The 25,931-nt window shown below is 42.9% G+C and overlaps 1 protein-coding gene across 2 annotated transcripts in view; it reads right to left on the bottom strand.

The window, feature by feature from the left end:
- Window positions 1–3,201: 3,201 nt before the first annotated feature.
- drosha (drosha ribonuclease III) overlaps window positions 3,202–25,931 on the bottom strand; it is a 106,949-nt gene continuing 84,219 nt past the window's right edge. For both annotated transcript variants that reach the window (XM_037757115.1, XM_037757116.1), the window contains exons 26-32: window positions 24,614–24,719; window positions 23,104–23,245; window positions 20,744–20,826; window positions 19,195–19,298; window positions 14,864–14,956; window positions 13,839–13,885; window positions 3,202–3,820 (exon numbers count right to left, since the gene is read on the bottom strand). In XM_037757115.1, coding sequence (XP_037613043.1) covers window positions 3,690–3,820; window positions 13,839–13,885; window positions 14,864–14,956; window positions 19,195–19,298; window positions 20,744–20,826; window positions 23,104–23,245; window positions 24,614–24,719 — 706 coding nt within the window. In that variant the 3' untranslated portion in view covers window positions 3,202–3,689. The remainder of the gene's footprint in view (window positions 3,821–13,838; window positions 13,886–14,863; window positions 14,957–19,194; window positions 19,299–20,743; window positions 20,827–23,103; window positions 23,246–24,613; window positions 24,720–25,931) is intronic.

Genomic DNA, 25,931 nt, shown 5'->3' with positions numbered 1-25,931 from the left:
GAGCGGTGGTTGAACTGGGCTGATTAGGGCCGGCTAAAACAAGCTCTGCCCTCACTTTAGCAAAAGGCCAACCTGTGAAGAGACTGACATTTATCAGAAACAGTAATAACAAAACACGACGGCATGTTCTCCACGGCGGTACACTGTTTTTCATCTCTGTGCTCTGAATCAGACTCGACATCGACGACGACGCAGCACATCAAACAATCCAATTGATAACAGTGGTTGGAAAATTCTTTACGCTCGGCTATTGTATACACGTGTTCTCTTTCTCCCCTTGATTTGTTTATTAGCGTGCTGCTGGAGCTCCCATTGTAAGTGGCCATTTCAGACTGTTGCTATGATAAGCATTTAATGGGTTTAGAAAACCCTTCACTCGAAGAAAACTGCTTTTCTGCCTCAAGGTACAATGTGAGGTCTCAAATGGAAATCAACATGACAGCAGTACTCACCAAACGCATATTCTCCTCCAGTCTTCACTATTTCCTGTCTTCATACGGGGTGTCAGCATATCGCCATTACCAAGACGTGCTTGTGTTTTCCTATGGAGAGTATAATTGCCTCCGAGCATTGGCGCCATGCTCAGCTAAGAGAACAGAAAATTATGCACAGCGTTTCATACCACACTATGACGGCATATTAGGGCCGTTGTAGGTGAAAGGGGGGGTAATGTTCCAAGAAAAAGAGATTTAAAGTCGAAAATATACAAGAAAAAACTCTGATATTCTCTGAGATTAAAGTCGCAAATTTACAAGAATAAACTCACATATTCGCAAGATTATAAAGTTAAAAATTTACGAGGAAAAAAACAGATATTGTATGATATTAAAGTGACAAATTTTCGAGAAAAAAACTCACAATTCGCGAGATTATTAAATCGTAAATTTATGAGAAAAAAATCTGATATTTTACGAGATTAATGTTGCAAATTTACGAGAAAAAACTCACAAATTGGCGAGATAATAAAGTCATAAATTTACGAGAAAAAAATCTGATATTTTATGAGATTAATGTGGCAAATTTACAGAAAAAAAAAGAAGAATTCACAAGATTATTAAGTCGTAAATTTACGAGAAAAGAAACCCCGGAAAAAAAGTGGAGTGCAAAACCGTGGTAATGAATAATAATGTTTTCTTTTGTTAAGGAACCAGATCGCTTCAATTTGCAAGGTTGGATCAACCTCATCACACCACATACGCCACCGTTAAACACGGCGGTAACGTGAGCCGGCGAGGGCCGCGTCGTGGGGCAGCAGGCGAAGCAGGGTATTCCAGACACCCCCCAAACTATAAGGACATAATTCAACACAATCTGTGGTTCAACACAAGCAATTACCTTATGCAACAACAATACAGTGTGAGGTCTCAGATGGAAATCAACATGACAGCAGTACTCACCAAAAGCATATTTTCCTTCAGTCTTCACTATTTCCTGTCTTCATACGGGGTGTCAGCATATCGCCATTACCAAGACGTGCTTGTGTTTTCCTATGGAGAGTATAATTGCCTCCGAGCATTGGCGCCATGCTCAGCTAAGAGAACAGAAGATGTTGCACATCGTAACATACCGGCGACATAGACGGCGTATTAGAACCATTGTAGGTAAAATAAAAATAATAATAATAACTACAGAGCCGGGGGAGGAGGGTAATATTCAGAGAAAGAGAGATTAAAGTTGAAAATATACTATATTTTCTCTTGGATTAAATTTGCATATTCACAACAAAAATCTCACAAATTTGCGAGATTATAAAGTCGTAAATTTACTAGAAAAAACGTGGATATTCTACGAGATTAAAGTAGCACATTTATGAAAAAAAAATCTAAAAATTTGCAAGATAAAGTCATAAAATTATGAGAAAAAAATTCGGAAAAATACTATAAGGAACATCGCTTCACTTTGCACAAGCAGCAGAGTATTCCAGATGTTCCTCTCCGTAGCAAACTCTAAGGATATAATTCACACAAGCATAAATAAATTCAACACAAGCAGTTATGTGCCTTTTCTGTGTTGTTTTCCCTTCACACTGACACGCTGACACACGCCTTTGTGTGTAGTCAAAGATAGAAGTTATCTGTCTCTACTATCCTGTCATTTCTACAATATCAGTATTTACTTATGTTCACAGAGGACATCCTGACCATAAGAACTCTACTTTAGGTGGAATGTAATTCAGACGGGGTTTTGCACGCCACTAATTTTCCAGGTTTCTTGTACATTTTTGAATTTATAATCTCGCAAATGTGAGTTTTTTCTTGTAATATTGCCACTTTAATCTTGTAAATCCATTCTCTTTTATTTTTTACCTACAATGGCCATAAACGCCGTCATACCGCTCCACCACTTCTGTTCTTTTTTGGTTTGTTTTTGAGGCAACTAGATGGTGACACTGATGTCTTCTTTCTCCAGATACGATAGATCTGTGGTTGTTGATGTGTAGACACGGCCGGCCTCGGGGCTCGCCTCTACTACGGTATATTCTGTTGGTGACAATGTGATTGAGCAGTCGAGTTTTGTCAATGTAGAAACTATTTGAGAAGGTTTGTGGTAGTGTAAGGGGCCCTTACATCATCGGCCATTCATCAATCTGCTTTGTAAAACCGTGATATTTTGTACTGAATATTTATATGACACGATTAAATATCTTTAAAATCAGCTTCTCCACTTTCTTTGTGAGGTGTTCATTCAATGGAGGGTTAATAATGTGGCAGGTTTATGTACTCTCCAGTGGACTACTCTCCAGTTAATCTTCTGGTTATGAAGGATAATTTAACTTTTATCTGAAATGTGATAGCAGCCACAGGCTAGCAGGCGACAAATTTACCATCCTCACAGGTACGTATATATTATCTACAATAAATCTCAGAATAAAAGACTCCAACTCTAAACGTCAGATAGTAATTCATACGACGGCCGTTGTTAAATAGCTGGATCCAGAGGCTACTGAGCTGAGGAAATTGTTAATTAGACAATCTATAATTAAGATCTGTCAGAGAGCCAATCGGATTTGGAGAGAAGTTAAAAAAAAGAGGGGAAAAAAAATAAAAAAATCACATTTTGATTATTAGAGGATGAGTGGCAGATGTGAGGCAGATGGTGACATTGTAGTGATTGAGTATAATTGACTCAACTCTGGTTTAGGCCTCTTAGCGGAGCGCTGAGCGGGAAGCGGATTACAATAAATGGAAAAAAATAGATTGCGGCTGTTGATGTGAAACTTTATTTACAATAATAGATTTGATGAGTTATTTAAGCATTTCATAATTCTTTTAAAATTTTTCTTTTTTTTTTGGCATATATCAGTAACATTGTGAGCTCCAGCTGTGGTTTTTAGATTTAAAAGTCAACTTTATATTTAAAAGATTCGGCAACAAACGTAAACATAACACAACATAAGGCCACCTTCGACAGTGCTACAGTACTAAACAGCATAAAACGGGACAGCGTCTTGCTTTCCGTACCACTTTGAAAAACTCATTTCACTCTAAATGTGTTGGTTAAAGCAACCCAACTACTCCTCACCTCATCGACGTTAACTTAGTTATCATCGCTAAACTATCACAGCTCCACGATCAACTCGTGGCATCATCTATTTTTGCCGACTCTTGCCTGGACGTCTGCCACATTCGCAGTCAGAGCTCCTTAATGTGGACGAGGGGGTCCCTGATTGGCCTTCCGAAAAGGTGCTGTCACTTCCTGCATTCCTCCGGCTCGTCGGTCTCCTTCTCCTGCCGCTCTCGCTCTCGTCTCATCTCCTTCAGCTCCTGTCTGTATTTCCGCTCGATGAAGCGCTTCTGATGAGCCATCTGTGGGAAGTTATCTGGTACAGGGAGAGGCAGAGCGGGAAACAGAGAGAAGTCGACCAAGGAGAACAGATAAAGAGAGAGAGAGAGAGAGAGAGAGACAAAGAGGCAGGGGTGTGAAGAGACAAGGTCAGTTTCCAAGACAGCAATTTAGGGCTCAAACTGCACAGACTATAGTTTTCATAGTGTCGCCTTGTCACTTCGGTCAAATGAGCGAGAATGTTGCGAGGCAGTTTGGCGATTAAACTGCCGTCTTGTTGTTATTTCATTAATACTGATGAAGTAACAAGAAATTAGACAGGCCTTGTTTGGTTTCAGCACATGACTAGGAGATCTGATAACATAATTACAAGTGAACATTTCTAAATGAGATCTGTAATAAGATGCTGCCGTGTGACAGCAGAGAAAATAAAACAGATAGGAGCTGATAGGATGTTAACATACAGACGGAATAACATGTTTTTTTTTTCCTGTGGTCGGATCACAGATCATCTGTAAAAAACTTTTTTAATTATCTCATGCTGCTTTGAAAAGTCTAAATATAAAGCTGCTGATTGCCAGACCTCTTCAACATACAAGTACTTGTTGACAACCAAACTGTAGAAAAGCATGCATGTAGGTTTGGTTACATCAGACATTAGTTTCTAAAGAAAACTCTCCACTTGGGTTTTCTGCTCAATGCCAACTTGGCTGGAACCACACAACCACAGTTTGTGTTGATACAGAGGACGTCTGAGTGGATTCAACGAGGGTTGAGAACGTGTCAACAGTGATGACTGAATCTGATTGGTTAGGATGCCTGTCAGTCAAAGAAACACACTCAAAAATGTGCCTTAAGTTCTTTTAAAATCTCAAACAAGACACACTGAGGCCGTAATGTGTTGTGGCAAAAAATAACTTTGACTTTAACTTTTGGACTGAACCACAACAACAATGTATTTTAAACCAACACCTGGTGGTCGTTATTGGTACTGCATGTAAAGTTACTACCACACTGCATCACTGCAAAACCCTTTTTTGTTGGTCTTCGGCCTCAATCAGACAGAGATGCATCTCTACAGACTAAGACACAACTGAAACTATCACAACATGAGATATGAGCTCCCCATTTCCTCTCACATACCCCGCAGCTCTCTCACTGTCCAACAGCAAACAAACTAGCTGGCTAACTAGCCGGCCACATCTACCAGCATCAAAACAAGAGGAAGGAAGTGGTCAAGTGTGACGTTGATGAGCGGTGCGACTCCGTTGTCTGGTGCTGAAAAATTGAGAATATTTCAACTTTTATGCCGGTCTAAGAACTGCTAGAAAAACGCAACACGCAGAGCGAGAAAAGAGCGCACGGCAGGCGTGCTGTACCATAGGAAAACGATGGTTTTGCGGGCGATCAGGGCTTTAAAAATGTCAGGAAATAGTGACCAGACTCCCTAAAGCCCAAGCTGACATACTCAGCTTGTTTTGTCTGACCAGGAGTCCCAGAGGTCTTCAGCTTCTAATCATAGACGACTAAGAAAAACATCAAAATTCACATCTGAGAAACTGGAATCAGATAATTTTTTGCATTTTTACCTAAAAAAATGACAGAAACAATTATTCTATTATCCAAACTGTTGCTGATTAATTCTCTTAAAATACCTCTAATCAATTAATAGTGTTATCTCTAGCTGCAACTAACTAACATATTCTCATTATCAATTCATCTTTTGCTTATTTATTTCATCGTAAGTTCTGAGAGGACAAGATGACTTCTTCAAATGTCTCCTTTAAGACCCAAAGATATTTAATTATAATGATTAAACAGAGAAAAGCATTAAATCCTCCTTTGAGATGTTGGAAGCAGAATGTTTGAAAAATGACCAGAATAATTTATCGATTATCAAAATAGTCGCCGATTATAGTTCTGTTGGTCAACTAATCAACTGATCAACCAGTGGATTCAGCTCAAGTTAAAACGTACAGTAGGATGATTTCCCAACCACTAAGGGAACATTTAATCCTTCAGTTTAAGTGAAACTATTTAAATCATCCTATTAGGAGATACCTGGATTTGACTGGGAAGCGTCGCCCGGCTTTAGTTTCCAGCCCCGACAGCAGGATTCTACTTCCAGTGACCCGGCAGGTGTTATTCAGAGCTTAGGTAATTCTCCATTAAGTGTTTACATTACTGGGTCTATCCGCCGCACACTTCAATTTAAAACCGCACGCATGACAGAGGCCCGCTGGCTTGTGTCAACTCGCCGAGACGCACATTTGACTGTGCAGTTTTTCCGGCCGCTGACCATGACCATGCAAACCTCAACAAATTAAAATCTGTCTTTCAACACTTTTACCCCCCCAGAGAAGTTTTAAAGTCAGTCTGGGGTGGAAAACGGAGACGAGTCACAATGATCTGGGCCTGTATAATAATAATACTAATAAATAAGGTTCTCGCTCTGGCCTTTCTGTTAGAGCTTTATTAGACACAGTGTGAGTGTTTGGACAGTGTTACTCCAGCATGTTTAGTTTGAAATAAGAGGGACGGAAGAAGATGGAAGAATTGGTCTCAAATGAAAAGGACCAAACAATATTGGACTACTTAACATTTGATTGTAAATGTCCACAGACATCAGCATCTTGTCTGTATCTTGAAGGAACTACTCATCTCATAAACCATCGGAAATGTGGAAACGTAAACTCCCAACAAACGTCTAAACTAACCTTTGTCGATCTAAAATTAAGACCGATTCAGCAACTGTAGGTCTCATTTCTCTCGAAAACGTGTTTTAGAAACACATTTCTGTGAATTTCTTTTGTAATCTAACAGTGTGTTCCAATCCACGTGCTTCCAAAAGTACACTTCAATGTGGTGCACTTTGTGCACTCTGTACTCACTTGAGTAGTGCGTAAATTTCAACGGGGTAGGGTCGTCTCAAATCGAATACTCTGCGGAGCACTGACCGGAAATGACGTTCGCAACATTTGACCGCGGCTCGCTACCCGCCAAAATATCTTCTGAAAAAAAATGAAAGCAGAGTGGAAATTATGTTTCCAACGACATCGCCTACGCCTACGATGTGTTGGCTGAAAATGCAGCGGTATGTTTACGTATTGTTTTATTCTGTTATCTACGTATGTTTGAATAGTGGTTGTGGCTCCGCCCCTTCCGCTACGTAGCCAAGACGGCGACAGTTGAGTGTGGAAAGTGTCCAGCGTTCCACACTCAACGATCTGACCGCTTTGAGTACAACATCCGGGTACTTTGAGTGCACTGCATTTTGCCGTACTTCCCAGTGTGAACGCACTTATGCACTCAAAGTAGTAAGTGTAAGTACAGAAGTACGCGGATTGGAACACACTGTAAGAGAGAGTTTCCAAACGAGCCGCCATGTTGGCCCGGTGTGAAATCCAGGAGCAGACCTCGGAGCAGCATCAAAGAGTAGAGAAGCAAAGAGACGAAACTACAGTGTTTTTTTTTACTGCCACCATTTTGGACTGAAAACGCTTATTATTATATTTGTAATATTTTTATTGTTCAACACAGGACATTTTGGTAGAGACATTAAATATGAAAACAATGGAAATGATTTTATGTTTTACTTTTGTACGGCGCTTTGTAGGAGGACGTTTTACTGGCGTCCGGTAGTCGCTTTCAGTCCAAAATTACGGAAGCCGCTGATGTCGCAGTGGAACGACCGATTGGCTTTCACTCCTTAGCATTATAATATTCTTTGGCAGCACGTACGAGCACGTTCCCTCACTAGCCGCTCGCGGGTGCGGTACACAACTCCACCAGAGACGTCGCTGTGACACTTAGGATTGTGGGTAGTGTAGTACTTCTCTATGACATGGCGAAGAAAACATGTTCCTCTGAAAACCAGGTTGGTATCATACAGACTTGTGGATTCTACAGGAGCATATAGCATTGTTTCACAATCTCGTAGCTCTTGGTGAGTCTACCTCGGATGGTTAATAATCCTATCCACGATTCAGAATATGAATGACATGTCCACTTCCGGGAACTCACTGTTGAGCTCTATTGTTTCATTTCAGATCCAATGTGCTGCAGCAAAGAGCCCAAAAAAAATATAAATCAATTTAAAAAGCTATACAAGAAAGATATTTTTGGGAGGTATATGGTTGAAGAAGAGTTGTGTTAAAGGTTGGTTATATACTTTTTAACTCCGGATGTATTTGTGGGTTGTAAATAAACTTGGGATGCTGTTCATATATTCAACTTAGGATGTAAATAAATCTGGGATAGTTTTTATATTATATTATATTATTTTATATTATCATTCTATGATATATGAGTTAATAGAGGAGAAGTGAGAAAGGGGTAGGGTAATATAAGTTTTTCTTCTACCTACTCCTTTTCGGACACTATAACTCTTGTTTTGTTTGTTATTATTTTGTATCTGTTTTTATTTATTATATGTTCGAAATAAAGTCTTTCATTCATTCATTCATTCATTCATAAAGTCTTTCATTCATTCAAAACAACAGAAAGTGTGTCACTGTCTAAAGACTTCTTTCCGGCGCTGCAGATAGTGTACATTATCCTCAGATAAAATGGGGAAATTTAATTATTCCTATTGTCCAGACGCCGGACTCTCAGCTGATAATATGGCGCCTTAGGGGGTTAGAGCCGACTCTCCAACTCTCTACTGTGGATAGTGTGTGTTTTTTTTATCCGGAAAGCGGCTGCTGTCCCGCTGCTGCAGACCCATATCCACGGTCGGAGACACACACCACGGGAGCAGGACTAAAAATGGTTCTCAAATGTTGCGGCGACACATTATCCATCTGGATCGCGCTCGGCTCGCTCTCTCCGGCGCCGATAAGCTCTTAGTTAGCAAATCGGTCGTTTGAAAAGCCATCACCCCGACGGTTTATTTAAAGAATGCCTCATCTGATGTCTAATAAAGAGCACAGTGGGAACCTTTTCTCCTGTGTGGTTTTCCTGTGTTGAACGAATGGTTGGAGAATTAATTTATCATCAAAGTTAGAAATGAAAGAAATGATCTGCACTTTGTTGGTCGGACAAAACACGCAATTTAAAAATGTCACCTTGAGCTCTGAGATGCCGCGAGGTATTCTTCACTGTTTACTGACGTTCTATGGACTCAATAGTATTCGACCTCAACAACACATTCTTCAACCGGTCGGCTGTAAATAACTAAAGGCCATGTAGTATCTTAGTCGTAGTAAACCTCCGGTGGTAAATCAAACTCTGCGTTCTACATGTGTTTGACATGTGAATAGAAGAGGAGGATGCATTCTTCCTCTTCTGCAACACTCCAATTTGTTATTACGGCAACAGAGAGCAGAAGTGCAAGATAACGGCAATATCCTATTAAAAAGGAGACAGATCAAATAAAAAGAAGAAGAAAGAATGCGCTTAGAAAATATAAAATCATTCTGAGGGGAACTTTGTGACACACACACACATGCATGGATACACACGGAAACACAGTCTATTTCAATATGCTTTCGGTGAGTAAGGAACACTCGGAGAGAAAACTACATATTGCAGTTAAAATATGGAAATCACCAGCGTTTTTCCCTAGGAGATGACTTGAGAATAACCCACTCGAGAGGAAGGCTTCGGCCATTTACATTGTTTAACATGCGGCACAAGAGCAAGGCGTCGAAGAATAGGGGGGGTTGCTAAAGAATACACAAGGCTTTTCATTTCAGTCGGTGTTGGGCATCAAAAAAGACATATTGAGAATTCTCAGCCGTCCGGCGTTGTGGAGAGAAAAGCACCTGTGAGGAAACGCCGCACTCTGCATACTGATCACCTCCGGTTAAGGCGTTAACGCGCTCAGCTCGGCTCAGGTCTTTTGTTTATCGACAAAGCGGTAATTCCTCTCAAGGACGGAGGTTGCGGGTCTTGAGAGACGGGGTGTAGCTGCTCCTGGAGCCGTCCGAGGGGCCTCGGCAACAACGCGGCCTGTTGTGCACCGCCGACGGCAGCAGCGCTGAAATGCGCGCTCACATGAGCAGCTGGATGTGGAATCTGTGATGAGGGATCAGCTCCCCTTTTAAGGGCACAAGAACATACAGTGTCCTTTCAGCATTCAGCCTAGGCTCAGGCTGTGAGGCGACTCCACAATAGACTGAGTCTATCACCTAGAGCTCGCGATCACCGCATCAGTCAACGGGGCCAATAGTGCACCTGTACGGCGGTGCTGATGAAGGGATTTCCCCGCCGTGCCAAAGGCCAAACAAAAGGCTCAAGTATTGAATAGCGATCCTGCGTACTGTACTTTACTTTGCCTATATCCATCCGACGCCTTTATCCGGAGATTAAGGGGTTCAGAGAAAGCTGAGGAAGAAAATGTAGTCCCCCTTCCAGCTACTATCCAGATCCAGGCTCCTTCTCTTATTCAACACATATTGCATTGTTTGAGAAACAAGCAGCTGCGAGGGAGCTGAAGAAAATGGGAAGAGGATGGGTTTTGGAGAGAGTGGAGACTCCAAACAGAGACTCTGTAAGGATGCATGATAAATGGTTAAGTCGTTTCCATGTATATTTGATGCCGCCTTAGACCTAAAGGTGCGTGGTGCACGGAGCCTCGGGGTCTGGAGAAACTCTGCACCGCCCGTCGACAGCGTTCCCCCTTACCTGGCTGCTCTCGGCTGGATTTGTTTGCACTCATCTCTCTCCCAGTCCGGGCCTTGGTTAACATTTAATTCTGCCTTGACAGATACAGGCAGGAGACTGTCAAAACGTGGGCCATCAAATAATGAAATGTGAATCAGCTGAGCCACCAGCGGATCGGCTACAGACAGCACACACACCAAATATTGGGGCCCGCGCTCTCTTTAATGAGCTCTGAGCTGTCTGACTGAACGCAGCCATGTCTCTCACCTCTCCGACACCGCCGGAGAGCCGCGGATCTCTGTCTGCCAGGAAAAAGCTCTGCAGCAGAAACAAAAAGTTCAATCCGGCTCAAAGTGCTCCTGATACTCGAGGAGGCCTTAAATAAAACATGGAAATGAACACGGCGCGGGGAGATGCTTTTTTTTTTTCGATCCGATGAGTAACACAAGGTAGAGGGCTGTTGTACACGAGGAGTAATGGTGTAGCCGATGCTGCAGCGAGAGCCAACAAGACAATCAATGACGAATTACATGACACCGGGGCTAATGTCCTTGATTAGTCTTGCTATGCGATCAAATGAAGCGAGGCTCCCTGACAATCACATGAGAGACAATGCGGCTCCAAAAGGGAGTAGAAGCGTCGGGCGGTTTGTGCAGCAGATGAGCTCCAGTCTCATTATGTGAGTTCATGGTCAGGAGACTCACACACCCTTCAAAAGGCGTGTTAGAACCCTGCTGACTGACCTTGCATATTATCTCAACAGCTAGGCGTTAGACAATGGAGTAATAGAGTATTATTACTACGGCAGTATCGCTCGCAAAGAAGTGAGTCATTTAGGCTTGAATAGCGAAATTTGAAAAAGAAGTCCTGAGTGCTAACTGGAAAGGAGGGAGACTTCTCAGATGATTTTTTTTACAATTTTGAAATACATTTTTAATGCTAGAATTGATGTATTTGCTTCATTTGAGTCTAAGCGGAGATAGAAGGAAGTTTCATTGTTCTAGTCTGAGTAACGTGACGTCATATCCGTTCCGTATGCGTCAAAAAGGCGAAGTTAGAGGAAGCACACACGTGTGACTACGTCCGGTTTCCAAAATAAGGTGTTAACAAAGGGAACTGTATATACCAAATACATATATGGAAATAAGATTGATTGGAATATATTCACAAGAAGTATAAAACATTACATATCCCTTATAATTTAAAGAGAAAACACCACTTATTTGTGAGGGAAATCTTTGATTTTTGGGTAGCTGGAATAAATGTAATAAATAATTCCGGACAATGATCCTGATATATTTGACTTCAGGACATCTCTGACTACAAACATGCTGAAAATCTAACATTTTTACTGTATTAATTTAGATATTTTCCAAAGTAAAAACCCTAGAAGTGTGTGGTTCTACCTCCGACTCACAATAGGTGGATGAAAGATGTGTTACTGTCCATTGGTTTGGAGAAACTTAGATTTCCCCTTAAGGGTTCCCTCAATTCTTTTGAAAAGACTTGGAAACCATATTGAATCTCCGACCTCCTTGCCTGGTTGTGGCGACTGAGCCTCTTTATTTGTTTTGTGGATTGGCGTTGGATTTTTTTTTTAATCTCTATTATTTTGTATTTATTTATTTGTTTTTTTATACTTTATTTATTTTTATTTATGTTTTTTTTAATGTATATGTGATAATTGTATGTGTTTTATTATTTCATTTGTTTAGTGTGTTTCTAATTTTGGTGTCATTGCTGCCTTAAGTCTTGTATCTATTAGTGTTATATTGGTTATTTCCTTTATTGTTGGGGGTGGATGAAAAATAGAAGAGTACTTATTTGCTCTGTAATTTATATACCCTGATGTGTTAATTAAAAATCCAATTAAAAAAAAAAAAAAAAGTGTATTGTTCAACTTTCGCAATAAATCGTAATATTAAATCGCAATACTTCACAATAAGAATTGGGAGAGAGGTGTATCATCCCAGCCCTACTAACTGCGTTTACTTTAACCCTCTAATAATTAATTAAAATCCTATAATTGGCAGGCTCACCTCAGGTACTCAGGAGCGCCGGGTAAAAAGAAAAGAGTACATTGAGCTGAAGGGTGAGTTGTAAATTGGCGGGGTTTAAATTAAGTGACAATACAAAGTCAAACAAAGCCCTCCAAACTGGAAGCATTTTGCCGCCGAAGGAAGGAAGACTTGAAGAGATGATTTTAAATTAACTGACCTTTTAAAAGGCATTGCTAATCTAGCCACATGAAACAGCAATTTATGAGGGGGGAAATGTTCATTTACTAGCAATGAGCATCTATCAATCACTGTGACAGAGGTGTACACTGGGGAGAGGAAATGGGAGGAATTAAGGGAGGGAGGACGACACGGGAGAGAGAGTGTGTGCACTGAACTACGCCCCCTGATAAGGAGGGAGGGAGGGAGGTGAGGGAGAGGGGGAAGCCGGGAGCAGACAGAGAGAGAGAGAGAGAACGGCTTTAAATAATACCACCGTAATGTTTCATACAAAGAAAAGGCTTGGGCGCACAAACAGTATCAATCACAAGTGGCTGGAGGCCTCATTTACGAGCCAAATGAAATCAAGGTTTGACCTCCCTGCCCTCTGCGAGTTCTACAGGCCTGTTCCAACAAAGCCATTTGTGCTCACCTCCAGCTAATTAGTTGAGTAAAGAACAAATTGTACATTAGATTAATGCGGTGGTCGCGGGGACAGCGAGCGAGCTAGTCCAAAAAGTACACTTCAACACAACTCTTTACAGTGTAATGCACGATATTATGCATCCACATACATATGCATTGACTGTAAGAGGCGCACGGGAGATGATGGAGGATGGCTCGTGGATGCGTTTTCTGAGAGCCCTGTAATTGTATTTTTACTTGGCAGCGAATGAGACATTGTAAATGCCTAAAAAAAAAATCTATTTTCCTTAAGTGGTGGTTGATGACAAGATGAAAAACAGCCAAGGAGTGAAGCAGCACATAGGGAGCCACATCAGCCGCACTCCTTCAAAATCTGAAGAGGAGCGGCGAGCACAAGAGAGTCGCTCAGAGTGTGGAGCCTGGCTCTCGTGGTCTCTCGTGAAAGGGGCTCGAAAAAACACAACAACACAAACTTTGCGCGGCCCCTCGACACAAACTTTCCCGCTGGTCCCTCGGGATGATCGACACGGTCGAGTGTGCTTAGCGTCCCCCCACCGTCCTTGTTTTATTGGTTCTCCATCTCTGGCTAGGTCCCATGCCTATGCTCTGGGCTAGCACTTCAAACAGCCTAATGTCCTATATGTCGCAGCCAACCGGCTGGTCAGGCCACAGCTCTCTGCCAGCCATCTTGCATACTGTACAGCCAAGGCTAATACTCAACACTGAGGCAGAAAGCGTGTGAAAGGCTTAAAGTGTGTATATGTGTGTGTGTGTGTGGGGAGGGGTTCATGATGCCAAACAACTCACATTTTTCAAGCGCATCCATCGCAGCTCCCATTTCCGCCTGTTGGATGCTAGATTAGAAATATTTTAAAAAGGAGACAGAGAGAGGGAGACAGAGAGAAAAGGTCTTTAACATATTCAAAACGTCCTTTTTTTTTTAGTTTGTCAAAAAAAAATCCAGGCCCAATATTGAGAGGATTATCAAAAGTGCTTTCTGTTTGTTTTGAAAGAGCCCTTTCTGCCTAACAATCCCAGGTAACACAGTGCACACATTTCAAAAAGGTAAGCCTATTGGCGGCTCGGCGCCGGGCACTGTTTACGCCTGCGATTCGCCGTCCCTCCGTATATATTATGTGCTGCGTGATCATAGCCCGGCAGCGGAGGTGGCTGGGAGCTTAAGTCATGTAAATACAAAAACAGTAAGCTGTCAAAGATCCTATGGAAGGGACAAACTTATCGCCAGCTTAGAGCAAGAGAGAGCGCTTTCAAGTAGGGGGCCGTGGAGGGGGATTTCCACATGTGGAGGGGGGGGATGTGGGGGAGGGGTGGTGAAAGATGTTTGATGGATTTAGGTTTCATTTCTCGCAGGCTCAGCAGCAGCTTTATTGTCAACCCCTCCAACCCTGAAAAGGCCCGTTGCGCAGAGATTCACTTTCTTTACTTTACAAAAGCATGAATGTGTGAGCACACACAAAGGACGTGCAAAAACACAAACAAACACAAAACAAAACGCCGTCCTGCTGTGAACACAAAATCCCACGTGGACCTAAATGCAGCCCCAGATACGGCGTCGCCTCATCACAGATTCTTCATCTTGTACAAAGTGATATTTCCATAACACAATTTACGTCAAATCAATAATGAATCGATTCATTTTCATTCTGCATAATGTCTCTCCCGATAGAATAGGCCAACGAGAGCTTAATTGCTATAATAAACATCATCAATAAAAGCACAGCCATTATTCTGGAGCCCATTAGCGGTGCATTGAGAAGTGGAAGCTCCCCTTGTCCTGTTGTGTCTTATTATATTGTACTTGTCTTACTCACCTTGGGCCTTTGCCACAGCCGATTCGCTCCCCTTTGAAATACACGGCGACGGTGTAGGTGCGAGCGTGCGAGGGCCCGACTGTCTGCAGAGTCCTGAGGATTCAAACACAGAGAAAATATGGGATGACAGGGAGGAGTAGAGTTGAGAAATAATAATAATACCCAGGAGAAAAGGCACAAGGACACACGGGGACGTTGTCCTTCAGAGAAATAACAAGAAATAGGGAGGTGAGGAAAAAAAAAAGTTTTCAATTGGAACAAATATAATTCATCTGAAGCGGCGGGTTGAGAGGAAGGGAATAGAGCTTTGATTCGGCAGCGTGCTTTGAGAGCGCGCAGAAGCCATCTGAGGGACGTATAAACAACTTTTAAAGCCTCCCATAACTCCCCAACACCCATCAGCTTCAGATACCGAGATCTGTGTTTGGTTAAAGAATGACATGTTGGGAGAGGAACTGAAACAAAAGAATGAGAGACACAAGTCTTTGGTGAGCTGGAAGGGTAAACAATGAAAAAGCCAAACAAATCTAGGAGATGGATGACAACAGAATATCACTTTAACTAATTTATAGATGTACCTCATTTAAGAGAGAGAAAAAAATCTATTTTGTCACATATCTGCGGGGACGTGAGAACAAGACAGCAGACTAAACTTGGGAGATGTTTGAAATGTTAACATTAGCATAAACATCTCAGACCCAAGCTGTGAAACACCTAAATTATTCACAGACAATTTACTTATTTCAGGAGAGCAATCCATTTTTAATGCAATGTGGTCACTTATGACACTTTATCAATAATTCAGCCCCCCCCCTCTTTTCCTCACTCACAAACGAATGAAGCGCTCATGGCACGCGTCGAGCAAATAAGACTCTTGTGAGCGACGTTTTAGCCAAACTCTCAACAGGGAGAGCGTGTCGCTTGGAATTATCACGCTGCTAAAATAACACAAAACGAGACGGAATAAAAAAAATCTGTGTGAGCTGTTGGGAAGTTGTCAACTTCAAGGCTGCGCACAGATGGAAGTGTGCGAGGGAGAAGAAAACGGCACCGTAGAGGGTTCTGTATGAGCTGCAGCGAGCACTAAAAGCAGCGACTCGCAGGCCCGTTCTCCACACAATGCCAAAGTGTGTGTGTGTCTGCTCCCCGGTGTGTCCTGCTCAGACGAGATGTACAGTAAAGTGATGGTGCTGGGGTTGAGGTGCGAATCTGTCATCAGCCCAGACACATTCACAAGGGAACCTTTAGCGAGGGGGGCTCGGTGCATTGACTCCTTTCCTTCCCCCCTCTCTGTGTCCTTTCCTGCCCTCCCTCGGTCATTTAGTCGCTTTCTGTCACACTCTTGTCTCACCCTCTGTTTCTCTGCTCTTCACACTTGTAAACAGAACCCAGACAGACCCTTAAGACGGTCTGACAGAGGGCAGCCGGAAGCTCAGAAGCGAGCGGGTCGCCTTTTAATCACGAGGTTGGCGGTTCAATCTCCGGCTCCTCCTATCCGCACGTCGAAGTGTCCTTGAGCGAAACACTGAACACCGAGTTGCTCTTGATGGGCAGTCCGGCGCCTTGTATGTATGAATGAGAGGCACATTGTAAAGTGCTTTGTCCACAAAGGCACTATACAATACGCAGTCCATTTACAGTCTTGACGTCAACATCTGCCGTCAACATCTGATCTATGATTCTGGCTTATCGACCAACGGGTCAAGCCATCCCATGAGGACGTTGTCAAGATCATCGGACGCTCCTGTGTATTCGTTGAACAGGACAAAGTGAGTAGTAATTGCACTCAAGGATGTAGCAAAAGCCACTACTGAAGTGTCCTTGGGCAAGGCCTTTAACCCCCGACCGCTCCAGTTGGAGCTGCTCAACGGTCAGCAGATCAGACTGTGGTTGTACTGGGCAGCTTCCAGGTGTGAAAGTGTGGAGCTGTGCGAATGGGATCCGGCAAAAGACGGAGGCTTCCTCTCAGTGAAACTATCCCTGAATAAATAAAGGTAAATAAAAAAGGCTCAAATTCAGCGGTGGCTAGGTATTTGCGTGTAATAGACCCGCCCGTCCACCGGAAGAAAACGTCTCAGTGTCACGTTTTGTGTCGCCAAGACATGAAGTGACGGCTGTCACGTGTTGTGTAGTGACAGAAGTCTAACTTCAGAGCTAGTTACGTAGGATATAAAGTGAGAAAGACCACTTATGGCTGGCGGGCGGGTCAAACAAACACAGGACTTTAATGCGGGAGAACCGTGTTTTGTTTTGTTTTGTTTTACGTAAGCGACATTTGTCACGTGTTTCCCGTACTAACATTACATTTCTTAGTTTACTTATTTATTTTAACGCCCAGCTATGACGCTTTCACTTAATCTAACTAAGTGGTTTTCTTGCCGTCAGTGACCATGACGTTTCCCCCAAACTTCACAAAGTAGTTTTGTTGCCGAAGTCTAAGTCAGTGTCTTTGTTGCCCCCTGCTGGTATACTGCACGTTAATACAGGCGTGTAAATATTCACATCTCTGCGAGGCAAAGCGTGACACTGACACGCCGTCCTCTGGTGGACAGGCGGGTCTATTGCATGCTTTGGCGTGATATTGGGGTGGACTATTATTAGGGCTGTGTATTAGCAAGAATCTGGCGATACGATCACGATACAGATTCAATATATTGTGATACTGTAAGTAAGGCGATATATTGACATCTCTTTAATCTAATTTAGGAAAAGTGTCATAGTATAAAGAACACACCATGTACATAAAATCTGAGTAAAAAAAAAGTACTTTTGTATGCAGTCAGAACAGAGGGATCTGCATTTTCATTTATCACAGTCAAACACTGAGAGGATGCATCTTTCTTTGCAAAATGAATAAAGTATTGACTGAGTTAATCTTTGCATGTAAACTATTAATTAAAGATCGATAGTGTTTTTGAGAATCAATACAGTCATCATAAAACATGATATTGCGATATGTTCTTACACCCCTTGTACGTATGTATGTGTGTTTAAATTCAAGTCACCCAGAGGGCTCTATCTGTTTCTCGTTCACGTTCTCGTGGACAACAGAGTTGGAGGGAAGTGTTGATTGTAGTGTCAGGGTTGTGCTGTGTCAAAAATCACCATCCATCAGGCAGATAGACGGAATAATAAAAAGAGGAGCTCTGAAAACGCATTCAAAGAAATACAAGGAAGAGAGAAAAGGGAGGAAGAGGGAACTGATTAAACGCCGGGTCAAGGACTCGGCGTACATGGAACTGCTCCGTATCCAGCCGCCCTTGTGCGTTCACCTGACCCCGTTTTTTTTTTTCTTCTTCTCTCTCACAGAAAAACACTGTTTGTCAGTTTCCATGGCGACAAACACACTGCTTCATGGCAGCTCTCAAAAAGCATTCTGTTAAATGACACTTGCTCCTTGACCTTTTGTCAAATAAGAGGTCTCTTTGGGTGTGTTTATGTATCACAACAACAGAGACCTTTACACAGCTATTCACAATGTTCAGGGACCGATGGCGAAGAGAGAAAAGTCCTGTAAATTATGTTTGCGCCATTTCATTTCTCTCAATGTGTATTGTGGCCCATGTGATGCCTGACTGAACACATCTCAACGGTAGATGGGTTCATGCTGAAAAGAGGGACGGGACCTTTTCTTCTCTTGTATGTTCAGCGGACACGTGCATGAGTGTATGCAAGAACTGTCTAGAGAGGTAACGATTCCTTTAATGTCTCTGGGTGTGTTAGACCAATGATTGTTGAGCATCTAATTAACACATTTCAATTAAAATCTGTATAAAAAGAATATGTCCACATATTGAGTCTGAGTTAGATAGCTAAAAGTGGTTTTAATAGATGTAATAGATAGCTAAAAATGAATGAAATGGTTCAAATAGCTACCTTACAGTAACTGATTAATGGTTACAGAAGATACAGTAGCTAAAAGTGAAGGATAAATAGTTGAAATAGTTAGCTAAAAGTATTTGATTAAATGTTAATATAGTTAGCTAAAATAAACAATAAATAGGTGAAATAGTTAGCTTAAATAAAGGATAAATAGGTGAAATAGTTCCCTAAAAGTAAAGGATTAATAGGTGAAATAGTTCCCTAAAAGTAAAGGATTAATGGGTGAAATAGTTAGTTAAAAGTAAAGGATAAATAATTTAAATAGTAGATTTTAGTGAGCCACAGAGTCACTAATTCACCCTCATGCGACTATATAGGCTACCAACCTAAACTCAGGGTAAACACAATGTCACTCTTAACAGATCAAATTATTGTTTTACTTCCTAAAATTCAAAATCAGTGCTTTCTTCAAATGACTGGTTTTGTGTCTGTGTTTCCTGGGGTCTTACTTGTACAGCGGGATATCAGGCTCCTTGCCCTCCGTTCTCAGGGTCAAACAGCACTGCTGCAGCTGAGACTTTGGGTCGTTCCAGTCCTGGTTCAGAATGAACTCCTACAACACACAAACCAAACACACATGGAATCAAACTCCTTATTTCACAAACTTCTTTTCAAAGAATCAGAAACGTAGGAAACAAAAATCAGCCGCAGCTCATGCTTTTATTTCATTCTTGCCATGACCCTCTCTCCACCATTTTTCCCCTCCCCTCCTTTCGCTCTCACTTATTTGCTCTCTCCCTGACTGGCTCTCCATCTGTGTCTTCACGGTGAGTACAAATCACAGGCTACTTAAGACAAAAGCCAATCCCCGGCCAGATATAAAGAGCGCCTGGGAGTCTCCCAGGTGTGCAGCCCTGATACATTTCTCTTATCCAAGGGGGACTTCTAAAAGCCCTTCCATTAACAGGGAGGCAGCCTTGTCATAAAAAGGCAGACTTTGAATCCAGAACTGTCTGCTCCTATTAATTTTCTACAAAGAGTGCTTCTGCTTCTGTTGCTCGCGCTCTCCTACTCTCTCGCTTTACTGCGCCCCTCCATCTCTGCTGTTCTTGCTTTCGCGCTGTACTTCCATTTTTCTCCTTCCCACTTTTCCTCTCTCTGGGGGGCATCTTTACCCCTTCAGCCTAAAGCAGAGAAATTAGACTCTCTTCAAAAGAGCTAGCTATACGCTACGCTCTTTATTTCATAAGGAAAAGGAGCGAACATAAGGAAAGGAGCATTTATGTCCCCGCTTTTTGCCTCCTCTATTCCCATCCAAATTGGATGAAGCAGCACAGTGTGCAACACTGTGGTTTCCAGAAGGCTATGTAAGGAGACGTGCTGGCTGTTTCACAACTTTTCTCTTGGAAGTGGAAATGAGGTGCTCTCTTGCAGCGACCATGACGCAAAGCTCAGCTCCTCCAGAGCTGGGGATTCTCCCTGGAGAGGTACACCAAGACAGCAATTAGCATGGCATATCAGACCACTGCAGCAGCTTCACAAGGAGAGGTCCACGCTGTGTGGGTACATTGTGCGCATGCCCGTTTAGGTATCAGATAGTTGGTGTCTTTTACCACGGCTCTATTAATGGGAAATGGCATTCTTCTGTCTATATTTGGACAATCCGATGGTGCTTGAGAATAAGATGTCCTTCCTCACTCACATCTGGCCGTGGGAGTCTTGACTGAAGTTTACTCCATTTATCCAACTCCTGGATCACTCCCGAAGTGGACGCCATCAACAGCCCGAAGCACTTCTTGGACCAATAGAAAAAGACTGACGACACTTGCGATTCCCATTAAAGGTCGCTGAAATAGCGATCAAAGCCTGCCGTCGCGAGAGTCATTCAACAGCCGAGCACCACTTCAGCTCTCGCGTCAATGCTAGCACCATTAGGGCCCGGCCATTAGCTCCCCTCCTAATCATCTCCCCGGTTTCTTTCCCTTTTCTCTGAGGTGCCCGGCTGAGCGGCTCATTGATCAGGAGGCGAGCGGTGAATGACTATCAATAGGGGCTCACCTTCAGGCGGGGGAAAAAGCAGACGTTCATGAAGGTGTGCACATACTCCAGATCTTTATCAATGTAGAGGGCTGCGATGAAAGCTGCAGACGGGGAAAGAAAGACAGTAATTATAAACAAATAAAGCTAAAAAAAAGATAGTTAACTTAAGAGTTGGCTCTCTTCCTGCTCCTAAAGTCAACATTAACAGAGACCAGAGGACAAACCTCGGCTGTGGGCCTCCATAGGGAGGGGTTCTGATGTTAATGTAAACAATTGAAAAAGATGGCTCTCTAGTTCCCTGCCTTTTTCCATCAAACAGTAAAGTGGTAAAGCGAGGGCCACACAGAGTTCACAGAAACATCTATATAATATATATATAAGATAAAGCTGTATGTCAAGCTGAATTGAGAGTAACCGGCAGTCTAACTGAACTGGAAAAAGATTTGAAATGTAAGCAGTAGGTGCTGGGTGTCGTCTTCATCTCGTGGCTGTCTCTTTGTTTTCCCTCTTCTATTGGCCGCCGCTGCATTCACTCATCTCGACTAAGACTGTGGGACATGAGAGAGGAATAATAGGTAATATTTCAGGAGGCCAGCGAGGGTCTACTGTAGCTGCAGGGCACGACTGTTCATATGTGGCGAGGGCTGCTCTCATTTTCCAGCGCTGACCCTCGTCCCCCGTCCTGTGTCATCAACTCCGCTCTGGCCTCAAACTTTGAGAGATAATTTGAAAGGCAAATGATATGAAGCTCGTGTATTAAGGTCTGCCTACTGAACGCTGACCTGGAATGCTTTTCTCTCTCTTTGTTTTTCACACTTTTGCTGCCACTCTTGCCTCCATCCTAATATCAGTTTGGACATAGCACATACGGCTTAAATCTTTTCATTGTGGTTTTGAAATGAAGGAACATGCAGTAAAAGTTTAACTTTAATACAAGGAACCTTTAACTGGTTATGACACAGACTCTTTTGCATGTTCAACACACTGTTGTTGAAGAGCACAAATGTAGCTTTGTCTGGTTGTTAGTGCAGCCGTGAACAGCGCAACAAGTACCAGAGCTCCGCCAGGACATTTTAGAAAATGCAAAGTTAACTTTAATTAAAGATAGGGTCGACAATGTTGGAAAGCTAGCAGGATTTGAGAGTAGCATCGCCTCAGGAGCTCCGTCACACACATGCACGAGCACCGCCGCATCGTAACTACTTCACAGACGCAGAGCGGAGAGAGGACCTCAACTCAACAACGCTACCTCATGACAAGTAACCACGGCAGTGCTACTGCAGGGCTGACTCTTCTCTTCCATTCTCCAGGAAACGCGCAGCGGCGACGCGCTTTGAGTTCAGGCTGGTGCACGCCAAGGGTAGAGTACGAGCAGGGAGGCAGGGAGGCATCTGATTGGTTCTTTCCAAGCGGACCGCGAGGCAGTGATTGGTAGACGTTTTTACAGGATTACAGCAGCTACAGATGACGGCTCTTCTACGGTCCTTTTTCAGAGCTCATCAGTAACGGATCGCTGTCAGGGTGTAAAGACCATTTATAACAAATAGAGTATACTGGATAACATCGTCAACCCTGCCTTTAAATATATCAGTTGAAAAATAAAGCAAGATTTGCTAAATTGAAGTCAAATGACTTTTGGAAAGAAGTCGCGTTGGCTGTTAGCCACTATGGTTCGCCTATGTGACTAACAAGCTTACTGCTAGTTACGCCCCCATAGTCATTTCTACTGTAACGCCGCTGAAAATCAGGTGAATAGAAACTAAAGAGGAGTGAGGCTGTTACACAGCTATCACTGTTGATAAACCCACATTGTCTGTTTTCAGTTTGGATTTTGTGATGCTTCAGTTATGAGGCTCTCTGTACCTTCCAGGCCAACTGCCCACTCCAATTTGTATAATATCTTGAAAGCGAGATGTTAAGTCTACCTAAGCGAGGGCGGTTAAAACAACCACTGGACAATGCAGATCATTTTCCCTCCAGCTCTCAATGTCTTCCACCAACCACTTATTTTACTAGGCAGATTTTATATTATGTCTTATTCTGTTCCAAAAATCTCTTGAAGTGGAATACCACGAGCATCTTATTCATTGTGGCAGCTGTAGCTGCCGGAATCAAAAAAAATGAAAGACAAAAATCACCGCTAACTGCTCCAGTCATACTAAGCACACATAGGGAGCATCTTTCCCGTGTCTTCAGCGGAGAAGTGACTGTGTTTGACATCTAACACAAAGGGAACAAAGAAATCAATAATGGTACTTCATGCTGCCGTCTTTAACTGCACATTCTGGAGAGACATGCAAGAGAAAGGTTGAGTAGGGGTTTATAAAGGTCTATAAAGATTTTCTTTCTGCAAACGAATCAAAGAGATGCGAACATACACTCCAACAAGTCAGCCAGCGTCTTGGTCCGCAGCGCGACCGGCCGTTTGGTTTTGTCGTTGGTGATGGCGAAATCCTGCATGCCCAGCTCCTCCGCCACTTTGGCCTGCGTGCGGTTGTTTACCAGCGAACTGCGGAGTAGCTGTGGACAAACAAATGTCCCATGTCCACCTGTCAGAAATGAACTCAAAACTACACGCACAAAAAACATCAAAATAAAACCCTGCATGGAATAATTCATCAAACACAGAGATGGTAATGCAGAGTAAATGTTTCAGGGAGATTGCACGTTGCTCTGTTAAATATTACATTGTGACTCAGAGCTTAGCGGAAGACAACATGTTAGACTGGGAAAGGTACATTTACGTCTCTAAAAGGAAAAACACAAACATGTTAAATATAGCTGCAAGACGCGGAAAAGAGCAAATAGAATGCAATATGACTGTCTGAATCTGTCTTGCTGTGATGTGCCCTCGCAATTGGAGCCACACAAACACACACACACACACACACACACACACACACACACACACACACACACACACACACACACACACACACACACACACACACACACACACACACACACACACACACACACACACACACACACTAGTTGAATGAGCACTTTTCTCCCTGATTTGAAATCCATTTCAGATGTACCCTATCTTGACTCTTGGGCATATAGCTGGAGCTTTCAGTCTCTCAACGAAAGCTCGCTGGAAGCTTTTAAACAAATGACGTCACGGCCTCCCCGTCTATAAGGAACATCCACGAATAAATATCTAACTGCAAAGGTTCTTATTCAGGTTTAGCCCCAGTTCAATCCCTCTAGCCTCGAGTAGTCGGGTCTTCTGAAGAGAAGTGCAGACGCTCGAATGAAAAGAGGGGAGTCGTAATGCCGTCTGACGCTTGTCAGAAAATGGACTTGCATGTTCAAAGTGTGATCATTTGCTTTGTACCTGGTGTTACAAGGCGTGCAACTTCGCTCACATGCGCAACTTCATTTTTTTTCAGACGCTTGACAGCTCGGGCGAAGAAAAAAAAAAAAAAAAATCCGCCGACAAAGATGTGTTATTGAAAACCACTGAACAATTTTGTCTCATGGAAATACCCATCACACAGAGTACAGTGAACATACAGGCGCAGTGTGGGGTGAGGAGTGGAAGTTATTTTGTGGAGACAAGCAAAAGAGGAAGGGGGTGAATACCTGGCTGGCACTTGGAGATTCAAAGATTGATGGGAAGGAAGGAAGGAAAGAAAAAAATTCACCCACACAAACACAAAAGCACAGCTGTGACTTCATTTCAGGTAAACTCGAGTAAGAAGCGGGGAACAGCGGGTTTTTGAGCAACTTCAGACAGAAGAAGCAAAAAACGACGGAAGAAAGACGAAACACAGGTGCAAAGATGGAGATGGAGATGTAAAAAAGTACATGTCTGTGGGCGGGAGAGGAGCCTGTAAAGCGCGTGTGTGTGATTTAAAAACGATTTTAGTGATTGGATCTTACTGTTAGATGTCCTTCATGGTGGTCGGGGAAGTGGATGAAGAGGTACTCCGTGGCCACCAGCTGCATGATGGAGTCTCCCAGGAACTCCATCCTCTGGTTGTGGCCCCTGGACAAGATGAAGCAAGGATGGATGGACGGAGGTAAACAGAGAAAAGGAGGATTAACAAAAAAAAAGGGTTACAAAAAGATATGTGTGGAATGAAATAGTGGCGGTGAGGTGGAAGGGCAGGGGGAAATTGTGCAAAAAGAGGTAACCGGGAGGTTTTCACATGAGGTTATACCGCTACACATCAGTGGGGCATGAAAGGCATCATGCTCTCTCCACAAATCTACCAGGCTTTTAGTCTTTTAACAGAAAACGGTGAAGTCGGCTGATGTACATTTCATGGGTGGCCTCTGGGAACAGCTGCACTGACAAGCTGTGTGACAACTCGGAGGCTGCCTGAAGTAGCAGCCCTTCTGAAGAGAAACGCCACGCTTTGATTGCAATTCAAATGGAAAAAAAAAACGAGGAAAAAATACATGCTTAAAAAAGAACTCTGGTAAACCTGCAGGAGTGCCTGTCAAAAATCCCATAAAAGCAGCAAGCGTGCACGCAGAACTACTTCCAACAATTCCTAGAAAAAGCTAATGGCAGCGCCGTGATACTGTACAGCAGCTTCCTGCCTTGCTCCCCATCAGTGGAAGGCAGGTCATTAATTAAACAGAATTATAGATTAGCATTGCAGATGTGGGCTGGTGCTGTGCCAAGCAGGCAGGAAGTGTCGGGTGGGGGGGCGTGAGTACAAGCAGGGAGGTATATACGGCAGCAGCAGCCGTCGCAGCAGCAGCAGCGCACATATCCATCTATAGATATGAGCTCCTCGCAGGAGGGGAAAGTGTGAAGATGAGAGAGAAAGATGCAGAGGTAGAAGACGAGGAGGAGGCTGACATCAAAGAGGAGAAAAAGGTCAAAGTTTATTGTCCGATTTCTGGCGCCTCTGCCTTTTATGAGCCGCAGCGGATCAGAGCCAAGGAGATCTGAGCTAAAGACTGCGAAACAGCAGTTAGAGCGTCGTTAGCAGGGCTGCAACTCTCAATTACTTTAATTATTAATTCATCTCTTAGGTGTTCATAATGATATAAAACAGTGAAAAGCAAATTCCCATGACTAGGAATTTACTTAAGAAAAGACAAACAATTAATCAATTATATGAAGTATTATCAATTACTTTCTTTCGATTGCCTAATTGGTTAATTGCTTAAGTTCTAATCAATCACTCAATTCAATCAAGAACCACAGTACTTCTGAGGAGGAACCTCACTTCCACCACTTTTC

Source organism: Sebastes umbrosus, chromosome 21, assembly GCF_015220745.1.
Source record: "Sebastes umbrosus isolate fSebUmb1 chromosome 21, fSebUmb1.pri, whole genome shotgun sequence".
Taxonomy (NCBI): Eukaryota; Metazoa; Chordata; class Actinopteri; order Perciformes; family Sebastidae; genus Sebastes; species Sebastes umbrosus.
The sequence above is the reverse complement of the archived record's forward strand: the minus strand, read 5'-3'. Positions and strand labels throughout refer to the sequence as shown.